The following is a 13,190-nucleotide window of genomic DNA, read 5'->3' on the forward strand; positions in this document are numbered from 1 at the left end:
CATCGAGGGAAAAGGGAAAAAAGAAATCGTACATTGCTCTCACCTAAAACCCAAATTGCTTTTATTCATTCACCCTGTTTCCATCTGGATCTGGGCAAAGTGGCCTTCTCTAGCTGCTAGGCAACCTGAACACTGCACTGAGTATTAACTGTATGCATTTGCTAAGGAAACAATAATGTTACCTTTGAGGTTTATTTATAATAAAAAGCATACCTAGCTGAAAATATAATAGCTTTCCTTCAGTAATTAACAACTTTGGGAATACAAAATTGTTGGTCAAAAAAGAAATAATCCACATATACAACCCAAATGCACAGAGATATTATAAATTGGCTTCTTGCAAATATATTGTAAGGGAAATGCTTTATATGAAAGCATTATTACAGATAGCAGTGGCATAAAACATATCTAATTCAGGAATTACATTTATGTAGAAATTAGAACATCTACATAATATATTAACATATTTAAGTTATGTTTTACATTAGAAATGTTTCAATTACCAAACTTCATCCAACTACAAAATGAACTTTCTCAGTCAATGCCATTTATTCTATTTACATAAAGCCACCATTCCTAAATAAGGCACAAAAGACTTGAAATTAAACCACAGTCAACTGACCTTGGAGTTCTTTTTTAAAAAAAAAAAAAAAAACTCCACCAAAAATACCTGCAAAACAATGTTTCACATAATCCATTTCTGGACCATTTTACTGTTTTGTTCTCTAGCAGCAGAGCTATCCTTCTACCTTAAAAACACCATGAATCTCTTTGCTATATCACATTCCTCCCAAAATCAAGAGATAATTTCCCAGATTGCTAGGTCACTAGCACAACTGGAAGGACTCTTTTATTATCAATTTGGGCGACTGAAGTGTCAAGAAAGCAAAAAGCCCACTAATGACATCAAAATTAAGCAGAGCAGCAGTCTTTTTTGATCAATACATCTGACAGCTTGTCAAATCCTGATTCACAAAATAGAGACTTCATCAGACTCAGCACAAACAGCAAAGCTACATCTCTAGATAAAAAACGCTCATCAATTTCTACTGGAGATATTAGTGATGAGACAGGTCAGAAAGACATTTACTGACACAGTGACACACTGTTAAGTCTTTACGTGCAGCCGCCTGGCACTTGAAGCCGTGCCAATTTTTCTTGGCTTTAAGAAAATCCAAGGAGTTCTTTGTAGCTGGGGTCCTACATCCAAATATTCTGCTTTTCTGTTCAACACAGGCAGAAGTCAATGTAGAAAGTCCCACTGATCTCTATGGATCACAGCACTGCAGTAGTAACTTTCCCCCTGCCTTGAGATTTGTAGGCCACAAAACAAGGTTATTTGTGCACAGCCCTTGAGCATCTCCAGTTTACCACAGCTGCATACATTTAAGGTCTCCACAAGCATCCATGAACTGAAAGAGACTTGGCTCCACAGAGCAGAGAACATTAGAGGTTCCTAGAAGTGCTCCTCTCTGGATTTTATAAACACATTTGAAGTGATTAATTTAACACTTGTGCCTTTTCCTTCTTCACTTTGCTTCACATTAGTTTCACATTAAACCTGATTCAGGTAAGACTCAAAACCAAGCTCAGGGGGAGCATAATTAAAAAAAAAAAAAAAAAAAAGGTCAACATAACCGGAAAGTTGTAAGTCAAAGCAAAGCGTTCAGTGGAGCTGCGGGGTCCCATACTCACAGGCACTCCAGCAGCTGTAAATCATTTAAAACAAGTCATTGGAAGACAGACTGGTAAGAAAACACTACCTTCCTACACACAGGAACGCATAGTTTTGGTATCCTAATGGTCCCCACTACTAGTACATGTACCCTGAAGTATACATTAAAATTACAAGTTTAGTTTCAGGAGGCAGGAGGTAAACAAGTTCAAATACTGTGGTTTTTATTGAGGTACACACTTAATGTTTTTGTTAAGGTCTTTAAATCATGACTCACATCAGGGATCCATGCAAGGAGCACAGGAAGAGAGAAGAAAAGAACACGAGCCACTCTGGAAACTGTCACTTACATGAACCTTTTATTGAAAATAAATTTTAAATCAACAGTGTTGCTGGTAACTCCAATACTACAGGTCCTATAGATACCAGTCTCTAAGGAATCCACCTGACATGTCTTTTCATAAGAAGTTTAACATTATTAAAGCCTTTTTCCCCCCAAAGCCTACAAACAAATTTAATTAAGACCATCACTTAATTCATTTTAATCCCAGTATCTTTGGGGACAAAAAAACCCAATATTTCATGGTGCTTTCTGTCTTGCTTTTACGCAACATATTGGAGAATTTCATATTCCAAGATTCAGACAGACAGACTGGATGGAAATCATCTTTAGCTGCTTATGGGGCCTGAAGTACAAACATTTTGATTACCTAATCCCTAAATTAAATCAAACAGCTTCATGTCAGGTTATCTACCTTAGTTTCAATGCCAGAATTTTGAAACATGAAAAGGATCTTTTATTAAATAATTTGTTGTATGTTGTACCCAGTAACACAGAAATAAAATTAATCATATTGTTGCAGTAAAAAAAGTAATCCTCATTTTAGATTCTGATTTATTATGACTATTCAAGATAGTAATCATATTTGGGTTATTTATTGTGACTAAAAGACTACATTTATAATTAATCTTTAATTATTGCATTTAAATCAAGTGTATTCAGATCAATTAGAAGACTATTCTCTTAGCTGGAGCAGGATTTGCATAGAAATACTACCCAGTTTCAACTTACCTTCAAATCTGAACTTTAAACTTAACTTGTGGGAGAAACCACTAAGGAGGCAGCTACTTTGAGTTAGTGAGCTAACTCCTTTGAAATTGTTTAAGAGAATTATTAGCTTCATCTTCTGTTTGAGGTCTTGTCTTTTTATGCAAAAACACAAGAGAAGAATCTTGCTAACCGGAATTCCAGCTGGAGCCCAGTGCTACTTTAAAACACAGCAATCTGAGCCTAGGTTTTTCAACCACACTGAGTAATTCACTGGGACACAAAGAGTTTAAGCACCATCAGGATAAATTGCATTTGCACCATAGGTTTAAGTCACTTGCCAGCAAGAAGAATAAAAGAAAACACTTGCTTTCCCTAAAAAGGAACATCAGGAGCTACTGACAATTGCTTGGCCTTGGTCTGCCACTCTGCTGCTCAGGAACTTTATTTTTTTTAACTAGGTTAAGATTCTGTAATTCAAAAAGGCTAAAAAGGTGCCATGACTGGATGTTTCAGGAGACAGAGCCTCCAGATTACCTGCACAGGCTCTCTTCCCATTTGATTTACCAAGAAATTGTGTCAGCATAGATCGTTAGAAGCATGCCTCTGTCTTCTGCCTGAGGAATCCTGGATGGATGAAGTGAGCTGTCCTGATGCTGCTGAGCAGGTACATGAGTTGCAGGAAGATACAAGCACCTTATTTGGAGGACATAAGCTGATAATAGAAGCTACGTGTAGAGTTCACTCGTTGAACACTCACTGAATTTTTTCACCTACTAGTGTTCACTCAAAAAGTGCTGCTAAAGGGCTCCAGACCCGCCTTGGGTTTGTCGCAGTGTAACAGCACACTGACCCCTGGGAACACATGCAGCTCCTTCAGGTCATATCAGGAGTCCCACTAGTTGAGAAAGACAGTGATACAAGGAGAACTTACTCAGCTACACTGCAGGGATACACATGATACAGCCACACAAAACTTACGAGCAATCAAAACCTGTATTAATCCAAAATTCTGTTTCCAAACAACCTACTTTTTTATCACCATATCATTGCTGGGATTAATATAAAGTATTTTTGAAAACACTGGCACTTACCCAAATCTGCAGTTTCACCCGCTTGTCATTCCTGTAAACGGTTTTCACTTTGAAGTCAATTCCTACTGTGCTAACGAAGGCTGGTGTGAAAGTGTCATCAGCGTATCTGAAGAGGAAGGATGTTTTACCCACGCTGCTGTTGCCAATGATCAGGAGTTTGAACATGTAATCAAAATTTTGATCTGAGGTATCTTTCTGCCTGTATCTGGTATCTGTTACTGAAGCCATCTAAAAAAATGACAAACATTGAAAAAGAACAGATTTAAGAGCAGTTCAGCATTTGTTTTCCTCAAGTGTGTACCATATGTTTAGCTTCTCTCTCATCTTTCTAACATCAAAACCACTATATCTGCTGAATGAAAAGGAACACACCTTGAAATCTTTAAAATCCTGGCTTTAATTTTCTATTATCTACTTGTAAAGTTAAGATTTCCAAATGCAAGAAAAACACCTGTTACACAGCTTTGTGTTTAAAAGAATAACAGATGGCTATTACAGATTGTTCAAATACTAGTGGGGAAACAGCATTCTTTACTCCTGTGGCAGCATGCCACTTCTGTTGCTCCAATAAACTGGAGTACTGCAACCAAGAACTAAAATCTTTGACAGTGAATCCAACTATGCAATCGCTAAGCAGCCTCCAAGGCAAGTAAACCTAAATAATTCCTTTCATGACTACTAGGGGAAATCTGCATTTCTAGCACATGCACCACCACCAGAGAAGTTTGGTCCTCAACATTTACAGAAGGAAGAAAAAAGAAAATCAATGGGAGAAGTTGAAACACCAGGAATCTCAGCTGAAAACTTTGAATCCATCCAACACGTATGTACTCTCAAGACTGCAATTAAAATAAACAGCACCTGCATGAAATGAGGGTCCACTGGGGCTGCAGGCAGCATTTGGGATGGATAAATTACCCCTTATTATGGGGACGTGAGAGTTGGGGATATTAGTGGGGTGCGGAGGGGGGAAGATGCAGCCTCAGAGGTCCCTCCTCCTCTTGTGACCCTGAACTGGCTTCACAAACCAAAAACGCAGCTGCAGAATCGGAAGTATCCAGACAGGTGGAACTCACTGCGCAGCCTTGGCTGCTGTAATACATGCAGCTTAGACACTCCAAGGGAGAACGCAAGGCCCCAACTTTTCATCTCTGTACAGAGCAGGAGACAACTATACAGACCAAATTACTACTGAGAGGAGAAAAAGGAAACTTTACCTTTTATCAGATATGTAACACTTTTAGGTGTTCCAAAAATTACCCCACATCAAACAAGCAATGGTCTCAGCTCCTTAGAACTGGTCATAGGGTTGGCAAACCGGGGCAATGACAGCACAGGTCAGATCAGCAGCTACTCGTGCAAACTAGGCCATGTGCTACTTGTGTGCAGCATCAGAAAGCACCAAGTAAGTTATTTTTCCCCCTCAACTCAGATTCACAGGCACCCTGGGGAACAAAACTCACAATGTCTACTATCACCACGTGCCCAAATACTTTCCTTCTTGGCAAGTCTCACTTGCACACAGGACTTCACTCACCCACTGACACAAAACAAAGCAATTCAAAACTCACTGTAGTTGAACAGTTATAAACCAAAATGCTGTCCAAAGGCAATTTAAATAGGAAAGACAATATGACTTAAATTCCCAACACAGGGTAAGGAAATCAAAACTGATCCCGTTTAAGCTTCAGTAAAATACGCATGGCTGTTTATCTCTGATTAAACACATGCAACTTTCTCATGGTTTCAAGGGCTGGTGCAGCAGACATTTTGTTCAGATTGCATCAACAAGTACAGTTCCTGAAGAACTTCTCTCAGTGGCTCAACAGTCAACAGCTGCACTAAATGCAGTAAAATCTTCCCACAAGTGATTCTCTGTAGGATTCTATGCAATTCGGATACACACTCTTCTGAACTTCAGCTGCTATTCAGCAACACTACAGTCCTTTGCAAGCACTCCAGAAAACACAAGCACAGATTTCCTTCTCACCGGTGTATCAGAAAAGGGCTCTTCTACCCATGTCTTGTGGTTCATAACAGGAATTTCTAAAATGAAGAATTCAACATCCAACTGACTTTCATGCACTCACTCGGGCCAATCCACTCACTGCCTCAGTTCAAATATCAGAAATCTCAGCTGCAAAAATTATGAACCCAGATGATTAGTTCATTTGTACCATCACCAAGCTGGAAGACAGTAAGTTATCTCTGAATAATTTATCTTCCTCATACATATATGTATCTTCCACAAATGCCACTAAGAACACATGTGCACTTCCTAAAGAAGGAAAAAAAAACCCCACTATTAAAAATCTCTACTTCTCCATTCCACTCACAAAGTCTTAAAAATGGGATCCCCTCATCACCTGAAGCCTGGTCATTTAAAGATTCATAGGCAGACCTCTAACAAATCATACAGGAATCGATATCTTCTTTCCACCCCTGCCTTTGCAGAATCCATCCACACACTCCAAGCTGATCTTTTCAATGAAACACTGCTGCTTCCATTAACCCCCCTAGACTGCTATAATCAAAAGTGTACCTGGCTACAAATGCAACTTTCAGATCTCAGTTAAAAAAGCAATTACAGAATGTGGCCAGCTAGAGCAGCTTTGTGAGAAGCACAATGCAGAAAATAAGATCAAATGATACTTGCACAGAACGCAGGGCTGTTGTCATAGAAGCACAACACTTGCTGGCCTGTGCGTGACACTGTGCTACACTGGAGATGCTGCAGGTTGGTTCCTTGAATCATAGAGGCCATGTCAGAGCACAAAATTTCCAAAGAAAATTCCACCCCCTTGCTTAAATTTGGCTTTCCCCTTGCCCTTTCTCTGGTCAACAAAGTGAAACTGAAAGGACTTTAGTACTAATTACTGATGACTCCTCTAATGGCTTATCATTACTGAAGCTGTATTCCACCAGGACTGCCCCTGAATTTATGCTTGAATCCTGAAGCCAGAAGTCAGCAGACCTTTCTCCCAGTACTCCTCCCCCCTCCTTTCCTCTTCCCCACTTGTTGTCCCACGCCTGCTCCAAGCACTCCCTAGTTATGCCACTCCTGAGGACCACGCAGAGAGCTGGTTCAAAGAACAGAGAGATCCCAGTTAAAAATAAATCCTCCTACAACTTCTCCTGTTTTGCAGGGCTGTTTTTAAAGTTGGTTCAGTTCCTGAACCATCACAGCTGAGGGAGCCAAGTGGAGGGGACCAAGCAGTGGGAAGCAACAGCAGTTGCTATGCTACTGAGAGAAAGGTCCACAAATTCACATCTCCTGCAGGCCCTCCGCACCTGGCAGAGATTCAGCAGCAGAGGGAAAAGACAACTACACGTCTACATCAGGGAGCTCTTGTCCAACCTGTTGGAACAGCTCGTGCAGCCATCACTCCTGGAGGATTTTATTTCCTCCTTGGTGGAAGGACATTTATCTGGCAGTGTAACCCCCTGCTCTCTGGGTACACAGCCACACATGCTCTTTGCTTAGGATGTCTCCAAATACAGCAGCATCTCTGCTGTTTGACAAGGACATGCAGACTAACTAGGGTTTTGTTACGGAAGACCAAGTCAAACACAGCTGGCAATGCAGAGCGCAAAAGAGAGGCTCATGACTGTTTCCATTTTGATTGCCTTGGAATAATCCTCAAGAAAATACTTACACAGGGAAGATTTAGCTATGTTACAGAAAATCGATTACCCAGGAGAAGAAAACAATCAGACTGCCCTTGCGAACACTTCAGTGTAAGACCTTGCATCTTTTAGTTCTTTGCCTGCGCAGCCTAATTCTTTCTGGCTAAGAGCATGCTAACATTGACAACCTGTTTTCCCCACATGCTTTTGCAATGGGAATAAGGTCTCAAACACATCCACTTCCAACTAGTTTTGCAAGAATCGGCAGTTATGTAGCTATGAGATACCTTATTATTCCCCTATTGAGCAAAAAGCCTGCAGTGTGAGCTTGTCTTTTATTAGACTGAGAAAACACACAGGAGGAGGATGCTACAAATGCTCTAAAGCAATAAAATCTTAATCAGAGCTTATTATCCACCAAAGAATATGTTCTTCAGTCAAGGTGGCTCTCCTGCCTTTATTTTCTATTTTGGTCTAATGAAGTTTACAGAAAAGAAGCCTGTCGCCCTAAGACACCTCCATGGAAAACCAGCCTTCACTGCCTTCAGTACCCACTGAAATGTGTCATACAGATGGCTCCACACAGCTGTGCTCTTTAATTTGTGACCAACATCATGGTGAAGAATCAAACTGTTCTGTAATGCAACACAAACCAAAGTGTTACAGCTCTTACAAATTACTGAAAGTGGTCACCACTGCCCCTGTTCCGCAGTATTTACTGCCTACAGCCAACTTCAGCAAAAAGCAGTACATGAGCTGTCTAAAGCTGAAGGTGTTGGGTAGAAATCAACTGGTGTATCTTGCCATCCATTCATTTCCAGAAAAAAACCTAAGGCTGACTTCAAGTGTTGCCAGCACTTATGGTTTTGGCTACCAACTAAGAGCGCTGGTCTCTACCCTCTCACAGACAAGAAACAAGAAACCTGATCATTACCCTTGGAAGTTTAAATATCTCTGTATTAGCAGACACATGGGTCTGCTCAAAGAGGCCATTTTCACATCCCATTCTCACTCACAACATCATGAGGAAGAAATCTGAATTTGGGAATGAGTCTCATTGTCTGCTGTCAGTCACCTCAGTTAACTATGGAAACACAGTCACACCGACGGAACTTATACTTCAAACTACACCTATGACACATCTGCAATTTCAACTTGTTATGAACCTGTGTATTCTGTATATTACAAGTTATGTGCATTTATAACAGTAAAAACATATTTAATATTTGTCATTGCTTTATTTTTAAAGCCAAAACAAATTTACTGCGTATGTTGTGTGTTATATAGGACCAGCAGCAATTTAAATGTGATTGTTTAACTGTTTCATCATCATCTGCTAGCACACACACGTTTCTTTTATTAGGCAGGTGAGAAGATGAGGGAGAAACTGCCCTTCTATATTTCTAAGAGTCAAAGATCTTACAACAGCATGCTACTCCAGGCTGGGTCCAGCCTTCCTTCACACGTGTTCAGCAACTGAGCCTCTGCTGTCTCTCCTAATGGACTTGTTTTATTGCCTTACAGGGCTATCAGTTAAACCATTCCTTTGACTACACCAAGTTCCAGTGCTCAAGATCAGCCAGAGAAAAATTGAGAAAAAAGTTAACAACTATCAGTCAAGAAGGAAGAAGTAGTTTACAGCAGGCAACAAAAGAAGGGGCACAGCCACAAACACAGCTGCACCTATTAGACTCCTGGCTACCCATAGGCGCTGAGGAGTGTGGAAGGAAGAAAAGAGATTACTAGATACATTCATTTGGTAAAAGCAGGAATAATGAGGCTAAAAAAAGGTAAAAGTTTCAACAAACCCACCCACGTACATGGTGCTAAAGTCAAATAGATCATACGTGCACCAAGGCTCTTATAGAAACATAGGACAGCAGCAGTGTAGACAGCTCTGAAGGTGCTAAAAGGCTGTGGAAACTATTTGGTAAGTTATGTGGTAGGGAAGAAACAAAAACGTAGCTAAACCAAAAAATTTCTTCATCTCCAATATTTACAGCTTAGCAGTAATCCATGGGAGGCATTACTGACATGCAGCATAACTTTCTTCCAAAAGGAGTTATTAACTTGTGGGTTTTTTCCCCTAAATGTCTTAAAATGTGCATCCACATTAAAAATATTCCAGTTCCCAAATTGCACATCTATGTCAATTTTCTGTTACAAAAACTCACTCCCTTTCTGTGTTCTGTCATCAGAAAATTTTTTTTTTCCTTTTTCAGGAACTGTGTTAAATCCTGAACCAGATTTTTATCAAGTAATGGAATCTTTTTACAGCCAACATATGCTGCCCTAAGAATAAGTATGTAAAGCAAGTAAGGCTGTGACCTGAATGAGTCCTATACAAACGCTTTACTACAAGAGATATTTAGCAGTAGCAGAAAACACAGTATGAGCAATTAACATAACCGCTAATAAATACTGCAAGCAAGTGATAGTTACCAATTTAGATCTACAATCCATGAGACAGATGGAGGCTTTGCTGTGAGTATACGAATCAAGAGAGTGGTCACACTGTTGAACCTGCGATGTAGAAGCAAAAGGATTACAATGTTTACAATAAAGATGGATAATGGAAATATTATGTAAGAAACTAATGGGCAGGCAGGTCATACTGTGAATACACTGCTGTGTAAAGGTCTGAAACTCCTTCACTGAAGGTGAAGTAGAAAGCCCTGGTGTACAAAGAGAACGGAAACTTGTGCTTGGTTAGTAATGGACATTAAGATAACATCAGCTATTCGGAGCCCCCAGTTTAAAATTTATTAAAGGGAGATTATCTAGATTAATCTAAAAGTTCCTGATCAATCCTACAAGTGGATGCAAAACCTCGCGTGGGAATCATTACATGTTTCCTGCAGAAAGGCAGCAAAGTAAGTAGAACCAAGGAGCAGCTGAAATACATCTGTATACACGGGTGTTTTGCACAAAGCCTGCATCAAAGTCTCCTGTGCTGCAATGGCAAACTGCAGTAGGATGTGGAAATGTCTTCAACTTACAAAATGTCTGCATCTACACAAAAATAACTACCTTAAAGTAGTAGTTATTCCAGATTTAGAGCAGAAAAACATAACAGAATTTAGTTCTCTTTTTCATGGCTAATACAATCTAAAGGCCAACTCTGTCTCTAGTGCATTTCCTCTCCAATAAACAAAGGTAAAACCCCATTTATCATCTTCACTTACATTATCTTGCCTTGTGGAGACTGCCAAAACACATGGACAAATTCAGACCTTATGTAAATAACAAGCTGCAGCCACCTATTCCAGATCAGAATTTGGATCAAACAAGGGCAAATCTGTTCTCACGATCCACACAATTGATAATCATCTCACTTGGCAACAGGACAGCACCTTGCTCTTGCCCAGAGTATTGCGCATTTTTCAGCATCCGTTATGTTTCCCCCTGTTCTCACACCCCTGCCCTCTGCAACAGTTGCTCCCTGGGACAGCCTCTGGATTGTACTTCAGTACTGTCCAGAACTTGATTTTGAGGTGTCATCCAAATAACTTACTTGATAGATCTAGAACAAAAATAATTCAACAGTGTAAACAGAAAAACAATTAAGTCTATGTTTATTACTTTAAAAAAATAAGCCCCTCATCTTGACAGCAAAAAATAAAATTGATTTATTAATGAGTCCAGAAGTCTTTGCAAGAAGATGCTTGTAGTGGATTTGGTCTGGAATTCACATGCTACAAATGAGTTCAATATATGCAACTGAACGATAAAAACCTCTAAACAACATAGGTGGTTACTTATTATTGTTAACTACCCATTCAAATTTGGAAACACAGGCTTTAAAAAGTCTTCAAAGAATTTGCTGCGCGTGGAACAGAAGTCAAGAACCTGCAGATATCACCCTTTTCTATCAGCTCTCTACCTTTACAACTACACTTTGTTAGGCAGCAGGCAGGGAATGTTGTTAGATTTCCTCAAGCCAAATGTCTGTGTCTAGAGCCATGCCTCTCCCATTTCCTCCACAACCTTCAACATCCTTAAAGTCCATTTTAGAGCCACAACAAAACCCTCAGGAAGGAGGAATTAGTCACTCTAATTTTACAGTGTCCAAAAATGTAAAGAAATAAAAGTTCTCACATTTTTTACTCTCTTCTATGAGCATTTTCATTGCAGCTCTTTTATCGTCACATAGTTCCATGCCTGTTGACAAACACGCTACTCCAGAAGACATAGAGGAAAATACTTAACAGTACAAAGACATCCTCTTCTAAAGGGGAGCTAAACCAAGGCCAGCTCAGCTCTCTCCCAGATGATGCACAGAACAAGAGATCTACATCCTCCTTATGCCCTAGAAAGCAGATGCAGAGGAGATTTCCGCAATTCCCTGAATATTCCATTGAGTTTGGAAACCAAAGAAGCCAACCAGTTTCTACACCAACAGAACCGCTAGCTGAGGCTGACCCTGAACCGGCCCTGCCTCCAGAAGACAGTGCAAGCTCAAGATGTTGATTGCTACTATAAAACTCACCATCATTAAAGCTCTTGCTTCCTGTTACAAACATTGCAGCAATGGCCAAGATAATGGGCATCAGTCCCTTTCTCATCAGCTCTCCACCCTGGCAGTTCTGCCTCACTTTCTCTGAGAACAAAATGACAATAGTGAAATACTTCTGAGTATCCAACTGCTGAATACACTGAAGTAGCAGTGACATAAAAGCACTCAGAACAAACATACAAGACAAACCCATACCAATTCTGCTGCCAAGACATGTGTAACTCCCTGCTGATCCCTCTCCAGCCGGAAGGCAGGGCACAGCTATGTTCTGTTATGGGATAAAGCCCTCCACAGAGAAAGCCGTGACCATGCCTTCCCACAGTGGTAGAAGATAAGGCAAGATCAGGCAGATGATAGAATTCATACTACTTGCAGCTAGTCAGACTATATGCAGACTCGGGTAGACACTCCCCCCACAGGTGTGCAGGAGACAGTTACAGATTTTTCTGCATCACCAGGTCTAAAACCTTTCATTTATAGGTAAAAGCAAGCTGCTGTCCTAACCAAATCAGGTGGTTGGATACTAGTATTGTCTTGTGGTAACCACCTGTACAGGGCCAGCTCAGGATGCCTCTGCAGCACAGAAGTTTAATTTGCTGCCTTTTGTCCTCCTCCTCCTCCAAGCAGAAAATCTGTGATCAACAAGTTACTTCGTTTCTCTGTGCTATGATGTTCTCCATGCTGTAAAGTAAGACCCCTGCTAACCAGGATTAGAACAAGCACCCTTGCAATTCCCATACTTTAATTAGCTAATGCTTCCAAATATATTTATATTCCAAATGTAAGTCTTACTGCTTACGTCAAAGATCAAATACTACCGCCCTGCAGTAAGCTAAGCACACATTTGCAAGAGCTCACTAAACACTGCAGAACTTTAAGCACAAGATATATTTTTACAGCAAGAAGCATACCTGAGATTACCAGTTCAGGACATTTCCCAATGTCAGCCACTGAGAACTGCCTCCGAAAAAACTACTTCTTCAGGCCAAAGGAGTAACAAAGAACAGACATTGACTTACCGGGGAGGGTTAAGTGGACACAAGTGCCTTTCCCTGGCATTACAACCAGCCAGCATGATACAAGACCCTGAAATGTGGTGCTGCGACCTGCTCATTTTGATCTGGACCTGTGTCAGGTCACATGAAAATGAAAGTAGGAGAAACTAGCTGAACCACACACAAGTCAGCTAACATGACTATTACATGACAACTAGCATGCTAATGAATACCA

The 13,190-nt window shown here is 40.3% G+C and overlaps 1 protein-coding gene across 5 annotated transcripts in view; it reads right to left on the reverse strand.

Moving 5' to 3' along the window:
• The window catches only part of RAB3B (RAB3B, member RAS oncogene family), a 57,805-nt gene that overhangs the window by 42,684 nt on the left and 1,931 nt on the right, over positions 1-13,190 (reverse strand). For 2 of the 5 annotated variants that reach the window (XM_040610164.1, XM_040610165.1), the window contains exon 2: positions 3,818-4,045. In XM_040610164.1, coding sequence (XP_040466098.1) covers positions 3,818-4,045 — 228 coding nt within the window. Of the gene's footprint in view, positions 1-3,817; positions 4,046-9,886; positions 9,968-10,797; positions 10,896-11,933; positions 12,046-13,190 lie in introns of those variants that run through there. The other 3 variants (XM_040610162.1, XM_040610161.1, XM_040610163.1) reach the window with 3 other exon arrangements.

The sequence above is a fragment of the Falco naumanni genome, chromosome 11, assembly GCF_017639655.2.
Source record: "Falco naumanni isolate bFalNau1 chromosome 11, bFalNau1.pat, whole genome shotgun sequence".
NCBI lineage: Eukaryota > Metazoa > Chordata > Aves > Falconiformes > Falconidae > Falco > Falco naumanni.